The 10,019-nt window shown below is 46.8% G+C and overlaps 1 protein-coding gene across 2 annotated transcripts; it reads left to right on the forward strand.

The window, feature by feature from the left end:
- The first annotated feature begins 3,783 nt into the window (after positions 1 to 3,783).
- Positions 3,784 to 9,626, forward strand: LOC112110369 (acidic leucine-rich nuclear phosphoprotein 32 family member B). 2 transcript variants are annotated; one of them, XM_026654955.2, is made up of 6 exons: positions 3,784 to 4,088; positions 5,901 to 6,023; positions 6,569 to 6,770; positions 7,158 to 7,276; positions 7,802 to 7,838; positions 9,381 to 9,626. In XM_026654955.2, exons 1-6 carry the CDS (start codon positions 4,029 to 4,031, stop codon positions 9,467 to 9,469), a joined length of 630 nt encoding a protein of 209 aa, XP_026510740.1. In that variant the 5' UTR covers positions 3,784 to 4,028; the 3' UTR covers positions 9,470 to 9,626. The 2 variants fall into 2 exon arrangements, with proteins under 2 accessions (XP_026510740.1, XP_026510738.1); XM_026654953.2 differs by having other exon boundaries at positions 3,785 to 4,088; positions 7,802 to 7,847.
- Positions 9,627 to 10,019: the final 393 nt, after the last annotated feature.

Consider the following 10,019-nt stretch of genomic DNA (forward strand, 5'->3'; position numbering starts at 1 on the left):
GGCTAAAGTAGAGCTAAGGGTGTTGAACTGTCTGCATTTTTAGTGGGGTTTTCAATACAGTTAAGTTAGCACTATGGCGCACACTCATTTCACCCTTTGTGCTAGTCTAGATGAGGGCCAAGGTGGCTTGTCACTGGTAAGTGGATGAGTGGCTCCTCAAACCTGGCTTTTGTGGGTTTTCTTAGCTGTTTCACCACCTTGTAAAAATGCTGTCGATGACTGGGAGTAGTATAGGAGTGGGGGTTCAGAGAGGAATGGGGTAGATCCATGCTCCAGTGTGATGGCTGAGACCCCAGACTTGGTTTTGTTAATACCATGGGCTTCTTGCAATTTTTAAAACATTTTCATGAAATAAAGTGGAGCCAGTGTTTTGCTAGGTTTATCCCTGCACTGCGGTGATGGCAATGTCAGGATTGCAGCATTGGGCTAACATATGGGCAGAAGAAAGGACAAGTGACTGCTCAGTCTTTCACTGAGTAAAAGGAGTGAAATGTAAACGATAAAGCAGCAGCATAGCTAGGACACATTAGTGACTGTCCCGTTATTTGTGTTGTGGTAGCTCCCAGGAGCCCCAGTCATGGACCAGGATTCCACTGTGCTAGGCATAGTACAAAAATAATCATTATTGGTACAGGCTCAGCAGTGATATTGTCATGGCTGGGAATTGCAGGTGAGCGTGCAGGAGATCTTGGAAGGAACTGGAGAGCGAACAAGATTCTGGCAGCTGAAGGGCTGTGTTTGCAGGCTTCTGGAGAAAGAGAAGAATGAAAACGTTGATGGCCTTTAAAGCATTGGAGGGTATTGAAATCACTGGGACTCAGTGCAGTAGAGAGCTAGGCAAACCTGCCTTGATGGTGGAACTGCTGGGGCTGAGTTCAGCTGGCGAGGAATCATTTGAAATTCCCTAGTTGGCCCTTGGTAAAAGGAGTGGAACAACCTGACCTGCCTGTTGATCTGCAGGAATGCCTGGTGATGTAACCTGCAATTTGGAAGGGACTTACAGCCTGTTTAAAATCTAGTCTGATTCTTTGCTAGGTTTCCCTGTGCTTGGCCAGCCTGTTGGCACTGTGGCTCCCTTCCGGCTAGTCTTTCAGACCCAGTTCTCTAGAGAGCAGCAGGAGGTTGCTAATCTGTTTCCCCAGTGCTCATTGGGGGCACTTAACTTTAATTTCCCCTGCACTCTTCCCCCATCTTGTAAAGATGCTCCGCTCTGATCCTCTGCTGTAGCCACCCCAATTCTGGTTGGCTGTTGTCCAGGTGCTGGGCTTGCAGCTACACCTTGCGGTAGTAATAGGAGTGGAGCTGAGTTTCCAGGCTACTGAAAGGAGTACAGGGGTTCCTGCTGCTCAGCTTACCACCTGAACCCCCAGGGTTGTGAAAATGAACTTTCTCACGAGGAAGGTTGAAGGGGGGATGTCCTGCCCACTATCCAAGCCCCAGGGAGCAAGAGCTGACCCTCTCCCCCACCCCCGCTTGAGATACTTCTAGGTTGTGATTCTGCCCCTTCTGGAATTGGGGCAGCTGAAAAATTCACCTTGTGAACTGAGAACAAGTCAAGCTAGCAGACCAGTGTTTGCTATTATTACTGTTCTCTACCTCGTGCAAATGAGTTCATGGGGAAAGGAATAAAGAACTCTAAACTTCCTCCCTCGTCTTCCCCAAATGTAATTGAATATGTTGGGGGTGAGAAGGGAGCTGTTACTGTGTGTTTCTTAATATAGGGAAATGTGGAGGCATAAGGTGGGCATTGAGTGCCGTGGCTGGGTAGGAGAGATGCTTGCTGTTGGTCTCAAGATGAAATTGCCCTACAAAACTGAGTCCTCCTGCAGTGGGAGGAGTTAAATCTCTTGGGGATGGCTGGTGCAACAGGATATGGGAGGGTCAGCATAAAGAATGGAGGATCTCTGGTGATGCCTGATCTCTGGGGAGAGGAGTTGATCAGATGCGTGATCTGTGCTGCTTTGAGTAACTTCTCCCTTTTCTGTAATCTTAGTCAGTTGCCTTGGCTGTTCTTTCCAACCAGCTGGTTGGCTGATCTTTTGCCTTGCAGAGCTATTGGTGGCTAGCACCTCCTTAGCCAAGCAAGGAATGCTGCCCCCGCCTTCTGGTGGGGCCAGTTCAACTGCATTGTTGCTGGAGTGCTTAGACAACACAGCTGACTAGCTGAATCTTGAGCATTGGACTCCTGCATCCTTCAAAAGTGCTTTGTCCTTCATGTCTGGGTTCATGGGTGCTGGCTTGACTTGCTATAAATACCAGGCTTTGCTTATAACAAGGCCCTCCCTCTTACCTAGGGACAACCTTGCAGTCTAGGTGACATTTATGTAGGGAGATAAGGTCTTGCTCTTTGACAAGCCAGAGGAATGGTGTGGATCAACTTTAAATAAGGCTAGGAACATAAGGACAATTGTGGGCATTAAATAGGACCTGGCTAGGGCTAGACAAAATGCTTTCTAGATGGTGGGATGGCAGGGGAGGCAGTAATAGCAGGAACTGGGGTATAAAACTTAAAACCAACTGCAGGGTACCCTGGGTTTCTTACAAACTGAGTATTTTTTTACATTTTGCAGCACATTCGTCACTCATTCACTTACTACTTCAAATGTTGCAAGCAAAAAAAGGAAACTAAAGTATGTGAAGTGGCAAAGAGGGTGGCGTGTGCTTGCTGCTGACTCTAAGAAACTCTTTCCACTACCAATTTTAAAGTTTCTTTAGAAGTGGTTAATGTGCCTGTTAAGAAACTGTCTTTAAATGTGGGGTTAATGTGATCGTTCTAAAATGGGTTAAACAGTTTTTCTGGTCAATGAACCAAGCAAAACACCTTCAAAGCAACTTTCTGATTGTTGGTTGGTCCACCCAAAAGCTGTAGTTGCTACAGAGGAGGTGGGATTCAAAGCATGAGTTGAGAGCATCTGTAGTTTTTTTAGCCAAGGATGTGACTTTTGGCCTGCTTTGAAGAACATGTAGGACAAGAGCCCATTTTGGAAATCGAGCCTGTAACAGCTGCTGTTGGAGTATTGGGACTGAACCCTACTTGTTTCTGGGGTTCTTGCCATGTATGTTTGCCTATCTGACAAGTCGTCAGATGCAGCATGTGTGGCTGTGGGAGTGGATTTTTTTACTGTGGTAAATATTGAGTTTGTGAGGTCTGGGTGTGAGCTGGCCATCTTACAAACTTCGTTTACCAAAAAAAAAGTCAGGGCAGAGGAATTGTCACATACCCTACTGTGCTGTTGTGCTCCCCTGCTGGCTGGGGACTAGTGCATAAAGTAGATGGAGAGTATGGCCTTTGAGCCGGGCTGGAAATGCTACTTTAAAAGATTTTCCAGCATAAGAGGGAAATCCAGATGAATGGAAAGATGGGACCCAAAGGGAATTAGTAACTGGATAAAACCTTGTAGTTTCAAATCTGGGTGAAAATAATTGCCATATGAAAGCTTTTTGGTGCCTTATATGAAATGAGTTGAGATATTTCAGTTCAGCTCAGTTTTGATGCCCTCGTTAACATTCACTGCTCAGAAGCCACAAATTATCTGGGCCACAGAGACTGAACCTTTTTTTAGAGAGGATCCCACCATACCTTGGTGACATGGCATAGTGGCAGTGAGGATTATCACGGCCTGTACTTTAACTGTGGTATCTAGGGACTGCCAGTCTGGCACCTTGTACCCACACTAAGGTAAACTTGGTTTACAAATAGTGGATTACTTGCATACCCCCTTAACAGGGTGGGTGGGAGGGGTTTATTTGGTATTGGTGCCTTAGACCGGTGCATGGTGCTTCAATCTTAAATCGGTCCCACTCAGGAGTTTGATCTTAATGGGTTAATTCGGTAGGTTAATACAAATTGATTTTAAGAGCTGAGAGACTCCAGCAGTTTTAAGTGACAATGATGGCTCCTTGTGCCAGCTCCTGAGTGTTTCTCCTTCCTTCTCTAGGTGAAGGAGCTGGTGCTGGATAACTGCCGCTCGGACGATGGGAAGATCGTCGGCCTTTCCTCGGACTTTGAAAATCTGGAGTTCCTCAGCATGATCAACGTCAACCTGCTGTCTGTCTCCAATCTCCCCAAGCTCCACAAGCTCCGCAAGGTAAACTTAAGAGGTGGTGCCAGTCGGACGTGAGGCTGTGCAGCCCTACCATGAGCCTTCTGGCAATGGGGCAGTAGTGGCTGGCGTTAGAGCTGAGCTTCCCTTATAGGGATTACTCCATCCCCTTGTATAGCTGTCCTGCTTCATCAGAGGGATCAGTGCCTGCCTCCTGCTTTCATTCACATGTGTGCTATCAGAGCCTCTTGTGGTAGGGCTACCCTTGCATCATGACTCATTCTGAGCACACCCGAGTGTCTCAAGTTGAGCACCCAAAACGAGAGACCACTTTTGAGGATCTTGGCCTCTTCCCTCAGCCTCCCCCATCACAGGGGCATCATGCCTCTTTTGGTGCTGCAGTTACCCTACTACTTTGAAGTGCTGAGCAAAAATTCCTTTCCAAATTGAAGTATGTTAAAGAAATATTCAGGGAAGGCCTGAAGCCGAAATTAATCTCCCTTTAGCCCATATGCATGGACCACCCTAGAAAAATTCTGTTGCTGGTCCCTGGGTACTAATAACTGGCTCGGCACCAGTTCAGAAGCCCAGGGGTCGTCTTCGTCTCAGGCTTTCACGATGATTTCTCAACTCTCGCTGGCCTCAGCATGTCCCTGTCTACACCTGCAGCTAACCCAGCATGGGAACTTGTTGCCGACCTCTGTTGAGGGTTCTGCCCTGCATCACTCAGCAGTAGGGGGAGGGGCCATAATGTTTATATGGGGGTTAATCGAATAGATGTGGGAGCAGTAACCAAGCAGAATGACTGTACAGTCCCATTCACCATTTAATAATCTTCAATCCTCCCTTTAGAGGTTGAAGATGCTGTGTCTGATGGCGATCACCCTATGTGCACGTGACCCCAATTTGCTGGAAAGCGCTGTGCTCTTAGCAGATGCCTGTGACTCTGATCCCAGAAGCAACACTGCCTTTGGGGCTTACCTCGTTGTGAATGGCTGGCTACGCTAGCTTCTTTCTGAAAATTTCCACCATTGCAAACACCTCTGGAGTGGCTGAATGTGGTAGGGTGAACTGAGCTCCAGGGTGGCTGCTGGCATTTTAAGCACTACCATATTTTCTGGGAAACAATGGTTGAAATGCAGGCAGCTGCCTGGAGTCTTGTCTGCAGTAGCCCTGCCACCAGTGGAGATGCAGCGGTGTGAAATCTTCTGGAAGAAAGGATTAGTGTAACCAAGGTTGTAAAGATCCTTGGCCATTTCATATCACTGACCTTGTGCTCTGACTGGTGTAAACATGCCCCTTGTAGCTGAAGTGTTAGTGATTTTCCCCCCACGTCAGGCATGTAGGAGAGTGGAGGAGTAAACCGCAGATTATTGCTTTTAACTTAGATTTTTTGGCACTGCTTCTTAACTTGAGGGATTGTTACTTGTGTTCCATATACGGCCTTGAGTGGGCTCAATAGAGCTCCTTCCTGACATGATCATTCTGCTGTTTGTGTTAGGGAGGGGAGGGCATCAGAACTGTACTGGAAAACTGCCCAATCCCCTGCCCTGATTCCTTATTTCCCTCCCTTTCCAAACAGCAAATATCCAGGGGGAGGAAAGGGGCCCGTGTTTGCCTGCTGTGGGTTACATAATGAAGTTAAAATGGATCCTTCATCTGCAATTTATAGGAAGCAAGGTCTAGTGGTTAGAGAACGGGGTTGGGAGTCTGGACTCCTGTGTTCTGGTCCATACCGTGACTCACTTTGTGGCCTTAGAGAGTCCGTGACTTACCCATCTGCAAAATGGGAATGTTATTCACCTATGTCAAGCGTTGAGATCCTCTATAGCAGTGCCTCTGAATATTTCCTGGCAGCTGGAGCTGAGCGATAACCGGATCTCCGGTGGCCTTGAAGTTCTAGCGGAGAGGACCCCTAACCTGACCCACTTGAATCTAAGTGGCAACAAGATCAAGGACATCAACACCCTGGAGCCCCTGGTGAGTGAAAGGCCCCGTGCACGGATCTAACTGATAGAGGCTGTTTCCTTCGGGCGTCATGTGGGTGCAGCTGAAGTCAAACAGTCTTGATAACTGTTCCAACAGCACTTCATGGTTCTAATATGAACTGACGAGTTGCCCAATATGTGGCTGGGCTAATAGTAATTGGCTCCTCTGTCTGGAAAACCAGCAGCCAGTTGCTAAAGGAACATGAAATTGGGCTGGATGAGCAAAACTGTGGATGTAGTGTGCTCAGTGTCCACCTGGGAAAGGACTGCTAAGGGGTCGGACGTTGTTTGAGGTAGATGGCACCTGGGTGTGTCATGGCGATGACTTGCTTGGCCCCCATGGGGGTGTCTGACATCAGTCCTAGGTTTTCTAAGGGGCACATATTACAAAAAATAGTATGCATGAAAGAGTTACTTTACTATAGGTCAGGTTGTAAACCACCTGCTCCAGGCACATCCTAATGTCTCCCTCATCCCTTTGCTCATAGCAAGTTTACCAGAACGGTGTCCTAATGGCCTAACAATTAATCTTTGCAGAAGAAACTGCCGAATCTGCATAGCCTGGACCTCTTCAACTGTGAGGTGACAATGCTGATCAACTACCGGGAGAGCATGTTTGCCCTTCTGCCCCAGCTCACCTACTTGGATGGGTTTGATGCCGATGACCAGGAGGCCCCTGACTCAGACCCTGAAGCAGATGGTGATGGGCTGGATGATGAATATGATGAGAACGGAGAAGGTAAAGGGGGCTTGGAGTGGCTTTCTGTAATTGCCTCCCACCTATTTCACTAGCCATCCCCCACTGACCACCTCAGCAGGGGTGTGAATTCATTGCCAAAGTCTAATCTTGCTTTGGTAATCCCATCTCCCCCAGGCATGAACTGGAAAACCAAGCTTGATTTAAGCTAACTGGACTTGTCAGTTGACATACCTCCCATGCATAGGTCTGTTCTGTGGGCATAGGGCTTTACCTAATGCCAGTGGGGCTGTTCTGGGTTAGTTGCTTTTTCTGAGTTGGCACATCTGTGCAAAAAGCTGTCTGGGTGCATTTCCTGGTTCCCTGTCCCTGGTGTGTTGCTTTGAGCACATTGGTGGGGAACCCACTCATCTCCCTTTGTTGTGGTAGAAGGTGAGGAAGAGGATGACGATGAGGAAGATGAGTTGGATGAGGAAGTCATTGATGACGAGGAGGAGGATGAAGATGATCTGGAAGGTGAAGAGGAAGAAGATGGAGTCGATGATGAGGTGAGGCTATTCTTGTTGGTTTGACATCATTGTGAGCCTTTGGGGCTGCCTGTTAGTAAATACTCCATCTGTGCCCTTGCGGATGAAAATCAGTCCTCCTGAGAAACTTTGTAATCTGGCCAAGTATGTTGTATCCTTGCCTGAGGCTAGTCTCATTCAAGAAAAGAGCTTCCTAGGTAGTCAACTGCTCTGGGAAGCGATGCCTGGATTCCTAATGCTGTAGGTGGGGATGGTATGAGGGGTAAACACCTTGCTGTGTTTCCAGGCGGCATTACAATTTCTCTTCTTTGTGCCCACAAGTTCCTGTCCCTGTGAGATGAAGGATGAGGAAGGGGGGCAGGCATCAGGGTGCAAGGGAGGGGGGCTGATTTTGTTACTTGGCCATTTTGAGTTCCTGTGCTGCCTGAGGGCAATGTCCTCTTGAAGTCATACATGAAAGATTGGAGTGGAAAAGGAATTAGATCTCTAGTCACTGGATCTTGGTCCTTGTATAAACAAAGATTCTTTATTTTTTTTTAACTCAAGGAGGAAGAGGATGAGGAGGATGAAGATGACGACGAAGGTGAGGAGGGTGAGTAGATCTAATTCTCCTAATTAAGATGCAGCACTCACAAAGGTAGCATTAACCATCCACTACTCTGATGCGAACAGTCACTGTCTCCTTCTGGGGGCTGAGCAATAGAACAAGGCAGTTTTCTCTTTTATGGCAAGGAAGTCTTGCTCCCACTGAACCAGGACACTGTCCCACAGCTACGTAAAATGTTAAGTATTGAGGTTGGGAAACAAAGCACCCAAGTCAGGAAATTCAAAGTTAGGGCTTCCACTCTGCTACTCAGTGCATCCTGTGTGTTCCATGGGAATGTATTAGTTGCACTAAACATCAATCCCAAACTGCACGTCCTGTGTGGTTGCGGTCAATGTAGCATTAGGAACACTAACTTTTGAGTTTCCTTACCTTATAGTTTCTCCAGCCATAATGCTGCACTGATTTTGCATTTGATTTGCACATTTAAGGGAAAAGACCCGGTACATCTTTAACTGCAGGGCTTGTTGTTTTAAACCACGATTGGGTGGTGAAATCGGAGAGTGCTAATGTAAACTTGCTGACTGAACATTCAGTGCAGCTAACTCAGACTAAATCAGTCTCAGGTAGAATCCATTTTCCTTCCTCAATGAGCTCTATAAAACAAGCCATGTTTTGTAGCTTCCAGCCTCAGATCCGTGAGTCCCTGTTCCTTTTGCGACTTATGGGGAAATGGCTGACCTAACTTTGCACACTTACCAAAATACGACTGCTTTGAACTGAGACCAAGCATGAATCTACAGCCCAAGAGAAACTGGTGAACACTAGAACTAAATTATACCACCATCCCAAGACATTTAAAACAGTCAGTCAGTATTAATAGGTTGTCAGTTGCTAAAAAGCTGATCAGGTAGATTGGCAAAATATCCCAGTTCTGTGTAATTCGATATAATACTCTGGAAGGAGGAGAGGCTCTAATGGAAGCTCTGCTGTGTTAGCATTTTTATAAATTGTTTGTTCTAGGAACTGTGGTTTCTTTTAGACTCTAGCTGGGGTCTCACTTCACTCTAGGCAACAAAGCACAGGGCATCTCCTTTCTAACTTTGAAATAAATTCTCTAGATAGTTGAAGACTGGATCTGGATGGGCTTATGTATAGTTGATTAAAATATTTGTAAGGGTATTTATAGCAAAGTGGAGGTTGGCACAACTCTTGAATGACAAATCACCAAGAATAAGCTTGGCTGAGAGTCTCAAAAGTGACTGATTTTGGGTGCCCAATTTCACACCTCAAAAAAGGGGACATTAGAGTTCAGGTGCCCACAGTATCTAAAATTTGGGCCCTCTGAAGCATCTCAAGAGCACCAAAAAGCACTCACCACTTGAAAATCTTGCCCAAGGCTTTTGCTTGGATGCCACGTAAAATGGAACAGTGGGTGGGACTCCATCCAACAGCTGCTGTGATTCTAGTTCATACTTGTTCCCCTGCAAGATGTGTAGCTTAAATAGCCTGTGAAGAATGAGATCAAATGCTGTTCTGCAAGACTGCGAGTAGAATTTAATTCTTCCTCCCTCCCTGCAGACCTTCCACAGGGAGAGAAGAGAAAACGAGATCTAGAGGATGAGGGAGAGGAAGATCCAGAAGATGAAGAGGATGAGGAGGATGACTGATAATCCTAGCGAGCCAATCAGTTTTACGGACTATGACTGTGCTTGTCCTAACCTCCCCATTGTGTCCATGTGAGACTGTAAATCCCCCTCTCCTGGCCCCTCCCCCTTTTGTATGGCTGCAGTGTCCACAATATATTTTTTTAAGACGTAGAATACAGTAGGCGTTCAGGGGAATCTTTCCATACAAGACTCACTTTCTCACAAGTATTTTATGACCAAAGGCTTTCTCCGTTCTGTGGTTTGCGCAGCATTTTGCAAAAAAAAAAAAAGTTCTCCTCCTAGAGCATCTCTCAATCAGCCTTACCGCATGGGACCGAGAGCTCCAACAACCCTTTGCCATCCCACATGACCACAAGAGGCGAACGCTCACCGCCCCAGCATACATGTCCTCAGCCCAACATTTGAAGACGCTGCAAGCCTTCTGAGCAGCGGATGCAAACTCTGCTCGTGTAAGTGGACTTTGAAAGCAAACAGTCACCCAAAGTGACCTGAAACAACAATAGTGGTGTGATAGTTGGAGATGCTTGAAGATACTCTAGCGATTGGGGGT

This window comes from Terrapene carolina, unplaced genomic scaffold (genome assembly GCF_002925995.2).
Source record: "Terrapene carolina triunguis isolate 2854851 unplaced genomic scaffold, T_m_triunguis-2.0 Scaffold194, whole genome shotgun sequence".
Classification (NCBI taxonomy): Eukaryota; Metazoa; Chordata; order Testudines; family Emydidae; genus Terrapene; species Terrapene triunguis.